The 14757-nt window shown below is 42.8% G+C and overlaps 1 protein-coding gene across 7 annotated transcripts in view; it reads right to left on the bottom strand.

Moving 5' to 3' along the window:
* Positions 1–729: 729 nt before the first annotated feature.
* The window catches only part of LOC140205571 (paired box protein Pax-6), a 29065-nt gene continuing 15037 nt past the window's right edge, over positions 730–14757 (bottom strand). For all 7 annotated transcript variants that reach the window (XM_072273201.1, XM_072273202.1, XM_072273197.1 and 4 more), the window contains 6 exons: positions 13616–13774; positions 8060–8142; positions 5782–5932; positions 2914–3029; positions 2664–2814; positions 730–815 (listed from right to left, as the gene is read on the bottom strand). In XM_072273201.1, coding sequence (XP_072129302.1) covers positions 730–815; positions 2664–2814; positions 2914–3029; positions 5782–5932; positions 8060–8142; positions 13616–13774 — 746 coding nt within the window. The remainder of the gene's footprint in view (positions 816–2663; positions 2815–2913; positions 3030–5781; positions 5933–8059; positions 8143–13615; positions 13775–14757) is intronic.

Raw genomic sequence — 14757 nt, 5'->3', positions numbered from 1 at the left:
TGTAAATGATCTCTAGCGTATTCAGGTGACTATAAATGAAATTAACTTTATTATAGAAATCATTCTGGGAGATTTCTAGGGAAGACAAATACTTACATTTCGACATAACAAATTGGATTATATCGAAGACACAATCTACCTTTATCTACCAAATTGTCCACTTCCTTGGAGTTCTGTTGCCTTTGCACATAAACTTAGCTGTTAACGACCTTGGGCAGATCCAAACAGCTAGAGTTCGCTTATACACAACTATGATGGCTTCCCTTCCCCCACCCATCCCTCCCCTCCCCCTCCCATACCCAAAATAAAATTGACCAATATTTAGTGTACGAGTTGGTAACATCGAAGTCCAGAAGTCTAGAAATGTTGCAACGTAGCGGTAGAAGCACTAGATAGCGGTCTTAATTGGTGACTGCTATGTTGACCATGACGTCCTGTAATCTTCCCGTGACCTACGTGTACCATCGAGTTCAAGTTGTTCTGGTTTGAAACATACAGAAATGCCCATTTACAAATAATACACCGAGTGAAGAATTTCGGGGGCGGGGGGACAATAAGACGTTTGTTCCGCTGACTTTACACGTCTGGCAGGAGACGTCCCACGATTAACTCTTCTCAAAGTGGGTGTATCGGCCGTAGTCCCAGAACAAAGATACCTTCAGAGTCTCCTTCTCGGAAACAAATACTGCTGGGGGTCCGACTCGCCACAGACTGTGTCCACTCTCCCCTTTACTGCAGTCGGGGCCAGTACTGAGACATGTCTGGTTCGCTTCCCGGCACTTGAACGGGTACTGAGACACCGGGGGAGATGAGTCCTGCGGATATCAAATCAAAGCTGTCGTTAAACTACACCATCCAACAATAACAAAAAAAAATCTTCCCAGCTTTCTTACTTTGCACGCGATGATTGTGTGTGTTTAAAAAAGTCAATAACAACTATGTTGTTCGAAGAGATAATTTTGAAACCCCACAAAACAAAATCATAAGAAAAACAGAAGTATTTATTTATTAACGATGTGCCGTTAATTCCCCAAATAATTCCACAAAAAAACATAACTTGTTTATTATCTGACTCGAGTGTACGAGTCCTCGGAGGACTAAAGATAATAATGTTTGCTGCGTTAGCGTTACAATTTTGGCGCTATTTTAAGTAACAGACTTACAATTAAACCGGGACTTTGACACACTTTATTTTGACCTATTCATTTTACCATACGATAGAAACCCGGGAACACTTCAGTTTCTTCGCTTTAACATCTAATGTCACTAAAGGACTTTGCCAGAACTGACTAACATATTTTGCTCTTAAATAAAAATGTTGTGGTACTTCCGATTCTAACAATGCAATCCATTTGGAACCACGCCAGACACATCTCGGTTGTGATCATTAGTAATTGTACTTTTTAATTAAAACACAAATATTAATGAAGGGGAAAGATTAAGATTTTCCCTCCTCTTCCTCTATTCCCCACTCTGATCTTTTACCTCTGCTCACCTGCCTATCATCTCCCCTGGGTCCCCTCCTCCTTCCCTTTCTCATGTGGCCCACTCTCCTCTCCTATCAGATTCCTTCTCCTCCAGCCCTTTATCTTTCCCGCCCACCTGGCTTCACCTATCACCTTCTAGAACCTTCCTTACCCTCCCCCACCTTTTTATTCTGGGAGCTTCTCCTTCCTTTCCAGTCCTGAGGAAGTCGACTACCTATTCATAAGGCCAGTGATGTTGTGGGGATGGAACTGGACTCTCTGACGGTGGTGTCTGAAAAGAGGATGCTGTCCAAGTTGCATGCCATCTTGGACAATGTCTCCCATCCACTACATAATGTACTGGGTGGGCACAGGAGTACATTCAGCCAGAGACTCATCCCACAGAGATGCAGCACAGAGTGTCATAGGAAGTCATTCCTGCCTGTGGCCATCAAACTTTACAACTCCTCCCTTGGAGGGTCAGACATCCTGAGCCAGCAGGCTGGTCCTGGACTTATTTACTGGCATACTTTACATATTACTATTTAACTATTTATGGTTTTATTACTATTTAATTATTTATGGTGCAACTGTAATGAAAACCAATTTCCCCCCGGATCAGTAAAGTATGACTATGACTATGACTATTCATTTCCACAGATGCTGTCTGGTCTGCTGAGCTCCTCCAGCATTTTGTGTGTGTTGGTGGTGGATTTCCAGCATCTGCAGACTTTCTTGAGTTTAAGATTGATGGGATCGAGTAAGATTGAGAAATAACTCAAGTTGAGATTTGTTCAAAATCTGTTTTGGAAAGGGATCCCCACCATCCGGGACATGCCGTCTTCATTACTACCATCAAAGAGGGGGTACAAAAGTCTGAAGACACACACTCAACAATTTGGGAACAGCTTTTTCCCCTCCGCCATCAGATTTCTGAATGGTCCATAACACCACCAGACTATTTTGTTCTCTTTTCAACTACCTTTTTTTTTATTTCTCAACATAACCTTTATGTAGATATTACACTGTACTGCTGCCGAAAAACAACAAATTTCACAACATCCATCCGTGATAATAAACCTATTTCTGATTCACTGAGAAGTGGGGAGACAAAGCAGCAATTCCATAGACTTTCACCTCAAATATTTCTGGGCGGGGGCTACCGGGGATTTTTGGTGGTTGTCACTAGAGTCTTACCTGTGGACGTGGCGCCTGAAGTGCCCATGCTCTGGGGGTTCATATGTGTCTGCATGTGAGGCGGCGTGTACGTGTCATAGCTGCGTCCGTTGACTGACGGGCTGGTGGGCAGCATACAGGAGTATGACGGCGTTTGGCTGGACACCGGCGACTTTTCGAAAAATAAATGGAAAACACAAGATCCGTTTGTGCATGCCGTAGAGAAAGCATTTAATGGCTCTTGACTCTGTTTGCTCTGCTCCATACTTACTTGCATAGACAGGTTGTTTGCCATGCTGAAACTGGGCATGGGTGGCAGCGCGCTGTAAGTGTTTGTCAGGGAGGTGTCTGCCCGGCCCAGCATTGCGCCTGTGGCAAAAGAGGAAACTGCACACGGAAGAAGAGAAACCACGTTAGAGGTGGGATACATTTTGGGGCACATTTTTGAAGTAAGCATCCAACACATGCATTAAATCAACACATTGATTCGTAGGGAAAGGAGCTGTTGAAATGGCCTAACCCTGTGGTCTTTCTTGTGGTCTTTTCGCTCATCCATTGTTCTGTTCCCCAGCCCAACCACCAGCAGTGTCCCACCACAGACTCTTTTTTTCCATCTCCCTTCCAGAGCGAGACATTCCTCTGAAGAACTGTATTTAACTGCCTCAGTTCCAAAAAGAAAACTAACTGAATTTACCTCACAGGGACCAAACTACTAAAACTCCTTTTGGTAATTTCCAATTGACCCGCGGCCTCCTGGGTGAATGGTATTCTGGGGGAGAGTTTAATTTCTGTGAGGTTTCCCCTTGCAATCTCCCTCGACGGAATTTTAACCACTCCTCTCCATCCACCACCACAGTTCCATCCCTCCCAGCCTCGCATCTTTGGTTCCTTGTCTACCACAGAGAAGCCTTGCTGAACACCGACTCTGATGGTCTTCGGGCAACTTAGCTCAGGCCCACTCCCCCTCATCCAGTGGCCCTCTCATTTCTAGGAACATGACGTTGAAGCTGTCCTTGAGTCTGGCGGTTTGTGGTCTCAAACTTTTATACAGGGGAAAGAGGGCTGCGTTCTATCGCTGAGCAGCAGTGAACCATCTGATTGGCCTATCAGAGTTCTCTTTGGGAACTAGTTGACTTGATCAGCGTTCCTGATCTGGCTATTGTTCACTATTGCATTTAATTTAAAAAAAGAGAGAAGAGCCGAGGTGAGAGGGATCCTTGATTCTGTGGCTGCTTTACCAAGACAACAGGAAATGTAGATGAAATTAAATGGAGGGGAGGTTAATTAACATTATCTAATCATATGAGGTAATATTAAATAGAATAAAATCTCTGGAAATTCCATATGACATGTAGATTGGTAAAATCATCATGACTTGCAATGTGACAGAGAGGCTGAGTGATGAAGAGCCCATTGGATTTAGCTACTGAGTCATGGCAGGAAGGGCTTCTCCAACACATTGCAGGTAATATAGATTTTGCCAGTCTGTGTGTCACATGGAATTTGGATAGATCTTATTTCATTTAATATTACTTCACATACACGGTTTGTAAAAAGCCTCCCCTCTACTAACTCCATCTACATTTCCTGCTGCCTCGGTAAAGCAGCTAAGATAATCAATATTCCCATTCACCTAGGTCATCCTCTCCCCTCCCTTCGCCCACTGGGCAAAAGATATAAAAAAGCTTGAGAGCAGAAGCCACCAGACTCAAAGGCAACTTCTATTCAGTCATTATCAGACTTTTGAATGGACTTCTCATAGGCTAAATGATGAATTCTTAATCGCCCAATCTACCTCGCAGTGGTCCTTGCTCTTGATATGTCTACCTGCGCGGCACTGTCTCTGTAGCTGCTGCACTAAATGCACCATTCTGGTTTTTATTCACCTCGTGTGCTTATGCATGGCATGATCTGTCTAGAGAGATTCAGCATTATTTGTCACATGTACATCGAAACATACAGTGAAATGCATCATTTGAATCAACAACCAACACAGTGGGAATATGCATGGAAGTGTCACCAGGCTTCCAGCACCAACATAGCATACCCACAGCTTAGCTCGCAAAACAAAAGCTTTTCACTGTATCTCAATAATAAACCAATTCCTATACCAGGTGGAACTAATACCAATTACTTTAACTGAAATGCTCTGCCTTCTTGTTAAGGAGATCCCTGGTACAACACATTGGGAAGTTATTAGCTGTAACGGAATGCTTCCCATTATCCAGAGCCAACTAAAGCTACAATTCCATGTAGAGCATATTTCTTTTCCTATGATGCCCTCAGGGGGTCTAGGGAGAAATGGACCACAAAAGCAGGTAACACTTTACCACGCCTTTTCCTTATAATCGCTGTACTTCTCAAATCCCGGGGAATCATAAATACAGAGGATCTGGTTAATGTATGAGGAGTGATTGATGGTTCTGGGCCTTTACTTTCTGGAGTTTAGAAGAATGAGGGGGGGATCTCATTGAAACCTATTGAATATTGAAAGGCCTAAGATAGAGTGGACATGGAAAGGATGCTTCCTATAGTGGATGAGTCTGAGACGAGAGGGAACATCCTCAGAATAGAGGGACATTCACTTAGAACAGATATAAGAAGGAATTTCTTTAGGTAGTGGAATTCATTGACACAGACGTCTGTGGAGGCCAAGTCATTGGATATATTTAAAGTGGAATTTGAAAGGTTCTTGACTAGCCAGGGCATCAAAGGTTATGGGGAGAAGGCTGCAGTATGGGGTTGAGAGGGATAATAAATCAGCCATAGCAGAATAGCAGGGCAGACTCGATGTGCTGAATGGCCTAATTCTGCTCCAGTGTCTTATGATCTTATGGTTTGAGTACTTGATTACAAATGTGGGTACACGCACACACTTCTCCACCCAGAAACTTTAGATTAATTGTGCGTCAATTTGCCAGTCAATAACACATAAGTGCTTCTTACGGCCATGGGAAACACTGGTGAAGTTAAACTCTCTGGTTCTTGATTCATTCTCTCCCTGATGACAAATTTTGAATGTTTCAGGAACTGGATAATTGATGATGTGGTGGTTTTAGACAATGGCGCTCCAGGCGACTTTGTCTATTACTGCGCAGCCTGAATTAACCTACGGATGTAAGGTGGCTATTGTCCTCACCAGGGGTCGTGGGCTGTGGGATGGGCTGGTAAACACTGGTGCTGAAACTGCTGCTGATGGGGATGTGGCTTGGGGTGTTGCTGGCTTGACGCCTCTGATTCCTCAATTTTTCCTCTCGTCTCCATTTTGCTCGCCTGTTAGAGAACCAGACCTGAAACACAAAAAAGAAAGGAAATATTAATGAAAATATGAAAAGAAAGTACTTCTTTCCTGAACACAAGAGGTTCCGCAGATGCTGCAAATCGAGAGCAACGCACAAAGTTATGGAGAAACTCAGCAGGTCAGGCAGCATCTATGGAGGGGAATAAAGAGTTGATGTTTCTGCCCAAGACCCTTCATCAGGATTGGAAAGGAAGGGGGCAGAAGCCAGAAGGAGGAGGTGTGGGAAGGGGAGGACTACGTGCTGGTAGGAGATAGGTGGCAATGGTAAAGGGCTGAAGGAGGAATCTAATCAGAGTGGAGAGTGGACTATGGGATAAAGGGATGCTTCTCATTTTGCTTTAGGAATAAAGGAGGACCACAACTTGTCATGGTTTGGAGGTTGGTGTGCCTCAATGACCCAGAGAGTGATGTTGGCTGGAGTCTGGCCTTTATGTTGGTTCTTGGTAGGGTCACCCATGCCAAACAGGTCAAAGGGTGGAGGACAAAGTGCTCCACTGGTCCTCCAGGTCTGGGGATTCAGCTCAGTTCTAATAAACCTGACTGGTCAAACAAAACTGCTACTATAACAGCAAGGAAGAATCCTTCTACATCTGAGTGGCCGAGGACAGACAGAGATGCAGGACCTGCACTGCTGTTCTAAATGCCAGCAGTTTAACGGCCAGTAAAATAAAAGCTCCCACATACAGCAATGCTATAACCGCATGTGACATTTTATTTGAGGAATAGTTGTGGAATGAAACACAAGAGAGTCACTCTTAATTGGTTTCAAAAATGATAGGATGGAATCTTTCATGTGTACCTCATAAAATAAAACATAACGTGATGGACACAAGCAGCTAGGACTCACTCAATACCTAAGATCACAACACAAGAGAATCTGCAGGTGCTGGAAATCCAAAGCAACACACACAAAATGCTGAAGGAACTAAGCAGGTCAGGCAGCATCTACAGATGAACAGTCAATGTTTCAATCCGAGACCCTTCATCAGGAAGTCATGGAAGTACTTAGCAGGTCAGGCAGCATCAGTGGTGAGAGTAAGTGAGTTAATGCTGCAGGTCAATGACCTCTCATAGTGGAATCTTTTATTTCAGATTTACTGCATCTGCCATGTTTTCCTTAAGCACCATGATTTTATGCCCCCGTTCAGAGGAGGTGCTACTAACAGCACCGCACTCCTGCAGAACTGCACCAGAAGCTAGACTTGCTACTTTGCATTGGCCTCTTTTGAAGGCTTAAGCCTTCTAACAATAATTTGCCTTTGCTGCCGATTAAGCCGCAAATGGCTAAAATGCAACAATCCAACAAAGAGCTTCTGCAGATGCTGGAAATCCAGAGCAACTCACAAAAATGCTGGAGGAACTCAGCAGGTCAGGCAGCATCTATGGAGAGGAATAAGCAGTTAATGTTTCGGGATAGACCCTTCATCAGGACTGAAAAATCATTGCAACTAGGTGAAAATACCATGTTCTTCAAACGAATTCTAAATCATGGGTTTTCAAATATCCATAATTGGATCTCTGTCATGATCTCCACTCTAAAACAGAATGGGACCGAGATCTTCACTCTACATTCTCACCAAGCAGAAGAATTGGTTGAGTGAGCTATGGGTTTTCTCTCTGGAGTAAAGGAGGATACAAGATGATAGGAGTCTTAAATCGAGGAAACAGCCAGAAACTTTTTCCCATGGTGGAAATGGCAAATGTGAGGGAGCATAATTTTAAAGTGATTGGTGGAAAGTACAGGGAAGATGTGAGAGGTAAGTTTTTCACACAGAGAATGGTGGGAGCGTGGGACACACTGCCAGTGATGGAACTAGAGACAAATCTCTTAGATAGGCACATGGATGACGGAAAAACAGAAGGCTACGTGTACATGAGCAGGAAGGCTTAGATTGATCTTAGAGTAGGATAAAAGTTTGGCACAACATCAAGAGCCAAAGGCTATAATGTTCTATGTTCTAATTGCATTTTTTGGCTCAATCACTGGCAAATATTGTCACCACAATTGAGAAATTACTGAACTTATTCATTGAGTTTCAGCCATGCCAACAATCACCCTTATGACACAGTCTGTTTAACAGGCTGGTTCACAGTCAGAATTGGAGACTTGGTTTACCTGTATCCTAGCTTCAGGTAGATCAATTTTGGCTGCTAATCGTTCTCTGGCAAACACATCAGGATAATGAGTTCTTTCAAATTCTAGAAAAAAGAATGTTTTGTTCATTTATATATCTCATCAAAACATGCACAAATATGATCATTCAGTTATGTAGGAGCAGTTGGCCATTTGGCCCTCAACACTGCACTGCCATTTAATAAACCGATGATTGGTCTGACTCTACCCTCAACTCCACATTCCCATCCACCTCCATCAACCTTTAACTCCTTGCTAATCAGAGATCTGTACAATTCTGCCTTAAAATAGACACTCAGTGGTCACTTTATTAGGTACACTTGTATGCCTGCTTGTTAATGCAAATGTCTAATCAGCCAATCATGTGGCAGCAACTCAATGCATAAAACCTTGCAGACGTGGTCAAGAGGTTCAATTGTTATTCAAGCCAAACATCAGAATGGGGAAGGAATGTGATATAAATGACTTTGACCATGGAATAATTGTTGGTGCCAGATGGGGTGGATTGAGCATGTCAGAAACTGCTGACCTCCTGGAATTTTCACACACAACAGTCTACAGAGTTTACAGAGAATGGTGTGAAATATCCAGGAAGCATCAGTTCTGAAGGAGAAAACTCCTTGTTAATGAGAAAGGTCAGGGGAGAATGGCCAAACTGGTTCAAACTGACAGGAAGGCCACAGTAGCTCAAATAACCACACATTACAACAGTGCAGTGCAGAAGAGCATCTCTGAATGTACAACACATCGAATCTTGAGGTGGATAGGCTACAGCAGCAGAAGTCCACAATGGGTTCCAGGTCCTTACCTAATAAAAGTGGCCACTAGGTGTATATTCAATGTTGATTCTTTTATTATCCTTGGAGAAAAAGATTTCCAAAGACTCATAAAAGACATCAATTCATTGAGATCTTAATTGGATGTCTCATTCTGAAATAATGATCCCCGTTCATGGTTTTCCCGCAAGTGGAAACATCTGCACTTCATCTTCTTGTTAGGATGCTATTGTATCTTACATGTTTCAATCAAGTCCTCTCTCTTTTACGCTAGCAGATATAAGCCTAACCTAACCAGCTTTTCTTCATGAGACAACCCAAGAATCAAATAAAGCTGGCGGTGGTTAGGAGAGTAAAATATGATTCTTTGCTTCTTCTGTCCAACCATGGCCTTTCATTCATTCTCATGGATACTTAGACACATGAATATACAGCGAATGGAGGGATAGGTGTCATACGCGGGCAGAAGGGATAAGTTTAATATGGCATTGTGCTTGGCAGAGACAACCCATTGCCACTCTCATGCATTCACTCAACAACTCATGTCCTCAGTGTTATTTGCCCAATTTGTTTTCCTTTGCACATTGGTTGTTTGTCAGCCTTCATGCATAATTTTTCATAAATTGTATTGTATTTCTTTATTTTCTTATAAACGCCTTGCAAGAAAATGAATCTCAAAGTAGTATGGGGTGCCCATAAGACTTAGGAGCAGAATTGGTCCATTCAGCCCATCGAGTCTGCTCCACCATTCCATCATGGCTGATTTATTACCTCTCTCCAATCCATTCTCCTGCCTTCTCCCCGTGACCTTTGACACAGTAACTAATCAAGAACTTATCAATCTCTGCTTTAAATATACCCAAAGGCTGTGGCAATGAATTCCACAAATTCACCATCCACCAGCTAAAAAAATTCTTCCTCATTTCTGTTCTAAGGGGATGTCCTTCTGTTCTGAGGCTGTGCCCTTTGGTCCTAGACTCCCTCACTATAGGAAACATCCTCTTCACATCCACTCTATCTAGGCCTTTCAATATTCAATAGGTTTCAATGAGATCTCCCTCACCTGTTCGTCTGAATTCCAGCGATAAGTTCAGAGCCATCAAACGCACTTCGATAATAAATTTACTTTGAACTTTGACATTTTGGGTCAAAGGGCCCATTACTGTGCTGTACTGTTCTATGTTCTATATTCGTTTTATGTACTCTCTCTTACTCTCATGCAGGCATTCTCTAAGATCCTCTTTGTTATACTTTCCCTTACTTACTATTTCACTCTCATTATGTACTCACACTTCAATGGCCAGTGTTACATCGTGGTAGCCGCAAACGTTCACTCTCTTAAAAATTTCTCTCACACACTCTCTCATGTAGTATACAATTCCAATGCTTTCTCACCCATAAATTCACTCGCTGTCAGTCACACACCACTCTCCTGCTAACTCACTCTCTCCATAGCGCTTTTATCTCACTCTTTTCTGCTCTGAGATGTAACATTTTATATCCACATGCAACAGGAAATGGACAATATGCAAATTTGGGCTGATCCCGAAACATAATATTTGCAAAAGTAGCCTCCGACCTGACAGCATGAACATTGATTTCTTCAGCTTCCGGTAATTTTCTCCCTTCCGCCTCCCTCTTCTTCAATTTCGCACTCTGACCTATGTCTTCTTCTCACCTTCTTATCATCTCCCTCTGACACCTCTCATCCTTTGCTTTTTCCCATAATTCACTTTCCTCCTATCAGATTCCTTCTTCTCCAGCCCTTCACCATTTCCACCAATCACCTCTCAGCTTCTTACTTCATCGCACCCTCCCCCACCTACCTGACTTCACCTATCACCCACTAGCATGTGCTGTTTCCCTAACCCCTACCTGCTTATTCTGGCATCTTCCCCCTTCCTTTCCAGTCCCGATGTAGGGACTTGGGCTGAAACATTGACTGTTTATTCATTTCCATTGATGCTTCCTAATCTGTTGAGTTCCTCCAGCATTTTCTGTGTTTTGATTTGCAAGATTGTTCAACAATGGTCACATCCGATGAGAGTGCAAATACCTCAGTGCTGCTAGGTAATTGAACTCCCGTTAACATGAGAGTCATAGAGCACTAAGCAGAGAAATGGGCCCCTTGCCTCATCTGGCCTGTGCCGGCCAGGTCTACTGACTAACCCCATCTACCTGCACCCAGACCATAGCCTTCCAAGCCTCTCTCATCCATGTACCTGTCCAAATTTCTCTTAAATGTTACAATAGAATTGGCATCCACCACTTCTGCTGGCAACCTATTCCACACTCGCTCTACCCTCTCAGTGAAGAAGCTCCCCCTCAGATTCCCCTTAAGTATTTCACCTTTGACTCTAAGCCTGTAACCTCTGGTCTCGGTCTCAACCAAAAAGAAGGGAAAATGCCTGCAAGCATTCATCCCATCCATACCCGCCATAATATCGTATACCGCTATAAGATCTCCTCTCAGAATCCTGCACTCCAATTAATAAAGTTCTAACCTATAAGATCATAAGTCATTGGAACAGAATTAGGCTATTTGGCCTATTGAGTCTGCTTCACCATTCGATCATGGCTGATTTATTTTCCTTCTCAACCCCATTCTCCTGCCTTCTCCTTCATAACTTTTGACACTCTTACTAATCAAGAACCAATCAACCTCTGCTTTAAATATACCTAATGACATGACCTCTACAGTTGTCTGTGGCAATCAATTCCATGGTGAAAGAAATTCCTCCTCATCTCTGTTCTAAAGGGGTGACCCTCTATTCTGAGGCTGTGCCCTCTCGTCCTAGACTCTACTACTGTTGGAAATATTCTCTCCAATAAAATAAAAACATTTGCTTTCAGTGAGATCCCCCTCATTCCTCTAAACCCCAGCAAGCACAGGCCCAGAGTATTCATACACTCCTCACATGTTAACATTTCATGCCCAGGGTCATTCTTGTAAACCTCCTCTGGACTCTTTCTCATCCCAGCACATCCTTTTGTAGATATGTGGCCCAAACTGCTCACACTACTTCAAATGTGGTCAGACCAAGGTTTTATAAAGCCCTACCATAAGAACCTTGCTTTTATATTCTAGTCTTTTCAAAATGAATGCTAACATTGCATCTGCTTTCCTTACTACTGAACCTATTCAATGTTTTCCTATAACTCAATTCTTCACGTCCCGGCAACATCCTTGTGAATTTTCTCTGCACTGTACACAATTGAGGGGCAGTAACCATTAACAAGAAATTTCATTGGATCTGATATGTAAATATCGTGGCTACAAAGGCCAGAGAATGGTCACTTTTGCACAAGGAATGCCACTTGGTAGATACTCCTTTGGACATTTCTTCCTCTGTCACCACTGTCTGTGGCTACAAAACATACATAAAGGTGCACTGCACTGACTCATCTCCAGCCTACCTGCCATCAAGGACATATATACAGAAAGGTGTCGGAAAAACGCCAGGAACGTCATGAAGAATCCCAGCCACCCCTGCTCATGGACTGTTTGTCCCACTCCCATCAGGGAAGAGGCCACGTAGCATCCACACCAGGACTACCAGTCACAAAACAGTTACTTTCCCCAAGCAGTAAGGCTGATCCACCAACTATCCCACCCCTCCACACCCCCAACCACAACTACAAATTCATTTTTTGTTGGAGTCACCTTACGTACAGAAGCTACTATGGGCATACAACCAATCTATGTGTATAAGCTGTCTTATCTACTTATATTTATTGTGCTTTTATATTATCATTGTGTTCTTTAAATTATTGTGTTTTTTACTGTGCTGTGTCAGATCCAGAGTAACAATTATTTAGTTCTTCCTTGTGTACTGAAAATGACATTAACCAATCTTGAATCTTGGATGTGACTGCACCTTCTAAACCTGGCACCTGCAGACTGGAACAGGACAGAAGTATCATGTCCATGGGAACATCACCACTCTGAGTCTCACACCGCCCTGACATGGAAATACACTAGTGATCCTTCATCATTGTGGGTTCAAGTCCTGGTAATTTCCACCAATGGCAGGCATCGTGGTAGCGTAGTACTTAGCATAACACTTTACAGCACTAGCATTCGGGGTCCGAGTCCCACCACTGTCTGCAAGGAGTTTGTACGTTCTCCCCGTGACTTCCTGGTGCTCTGGTTTCTTCCCACATTCCAAAGACATACAGTATGGGTGAGGGTTAGTAAGGTGTGGGCATACTATGTTGGTGCTGGAAACATGGTGACCCTTACAGGCGTCGGTCGTTGAAGCAAAATTACACATTTCCCTCTATGTTTCAATGTACGTGTGACAACTAAAGCCAATCTTTAACCTTAAATGAGAGGATCTTCATTGGAGCTAAAGAAATAGGAATGGTGGTGGGTCACTTGGCCCTTGTACCTGTCCTGCCATTCAATAAGGTCATGACAGACTTTTCTGCACAACTCTACACACCTTGATTCCCTTAAAGTCTGAAAACCTATCGATCACTGAATAGATTGCAAAGTTGCCATCATCGTTGCCTTCTCAGAGGCATTTAGAGATGGACATTTGTCTGTGTCGTAATAAAAACATACTCCTATACACCCTCTCACTCTCTGTCACTCACACTCATTCTCTGCCTCAACATTATACCTCCGCTTTTCACTCTTATCCCTCCTCTCTCACTTACACTCACACACAAACAAACCACACTCTCTCTCACACACACACACACACACACACACACACAATTACCCATTCTTCCCCCGAATTCCTCTCCTTAACTTTACCTTTCTCCAGAGCCTCGATCTGTTCCTGGGTGAAAGATGTTCTGTTTCGCTGTAGCTTCCTTTTCAGCTGAAGTCTCATCTGCGCCTCATCTGAATCATCGCTGTTGGAGTTGATGGAATTGGTATTTTCACCGCCGCCTTCCTGTTGCTGACAACCATCTATATTAATAACGGAAGCAAGAATTAGAACCGTTTGGCTACTTCTGCGAGGAGTGTGCACATCGGTGTCAATGAGAACCTACAGCTTAAGGAACAATTTATTTCACCAAGTGAAAATATTTCCCAAATGACATCTGTTCCTTGGGCTTTCTCCATACCTGTTTCTTTAACCATACAACCACCAATTTGTTGTTTTACAGAATAATACATAAAATATACCATAAATTATAATATGAAATATTACATAATATAAACATCTAATAACACAGGGCATGCATTGAAGATGAGAGAGTGTAGGTTCAAGGGGGACGTGAGGGGTAAATTTTTTACTCAGTGTCGTAGATGCCTGACATGTGTTAGAGGCAAATACATGAGGCTTTTGAGATATGTTTGGATAGGCACATGGATAGAAGGAAGATGGAAGGATATGAACATGGTGTGGGTAGGAGGGATTCATGTTTGGGTGTTTTTGATTTGCTTTTAACTAGTTTGGCACAACATTGTGGGCTGAATGGCCTTTTCCTGTGCTGTACTTTTCTATGTTCTCTGTTCCATTTATATATCATTATATAAAAATTAAAAATGTAGTGCGAAAGGAGAGCAAACATAGTAAGGTAGTGTTCATCAGTTCATTGTCCATTCAGAAATCTGATGGAGGAGGGGAAGAAGCCATTCCAAAACATTGTTATACCTCGTTAAATGATTCAACTTATATTATCTAATCTTTCTTGTTTTGAAGAGTGTGTTTCATTATATTCACTCAACTCTACTAAAATCGGATATCCTACTTCCAACCCAGACTATATAAGCCAGATTCTATCCCACTCGTAACTAAACAACAAACAAATCATTAATAGGATTTGTTTCCATGAAGGTAACCTAAAATTGAAAGACGGGAACATCTAGCTGATGTGGGTCATGTCTTTTGAGATTTTTGGATCATTTCTTGGACCTACATGGGAACTATTGCATTCCTATGGGCC

Source organism: Mobula birostris, chromosome 11 (genome assembly GCF_030028105.1).
Source record: "Mobula birostris isolate sMobBir1 chromosome 11, sMobBir1.hap1, whole genome shotgun sequence".
Classification (NCBI taxonomy): domain Eukaryota; kingdom Metazoa; phylum Chordata; class Chondrichthyes; order Myliobatiformes; family Myliobatidae; genus Mobula; species Mobula birostris.
The sequence above is the reverse complement of the archived record's forward strand: the minus strand, read 5'-3'. Positions and strand labels throughout refer to the sequence as shown.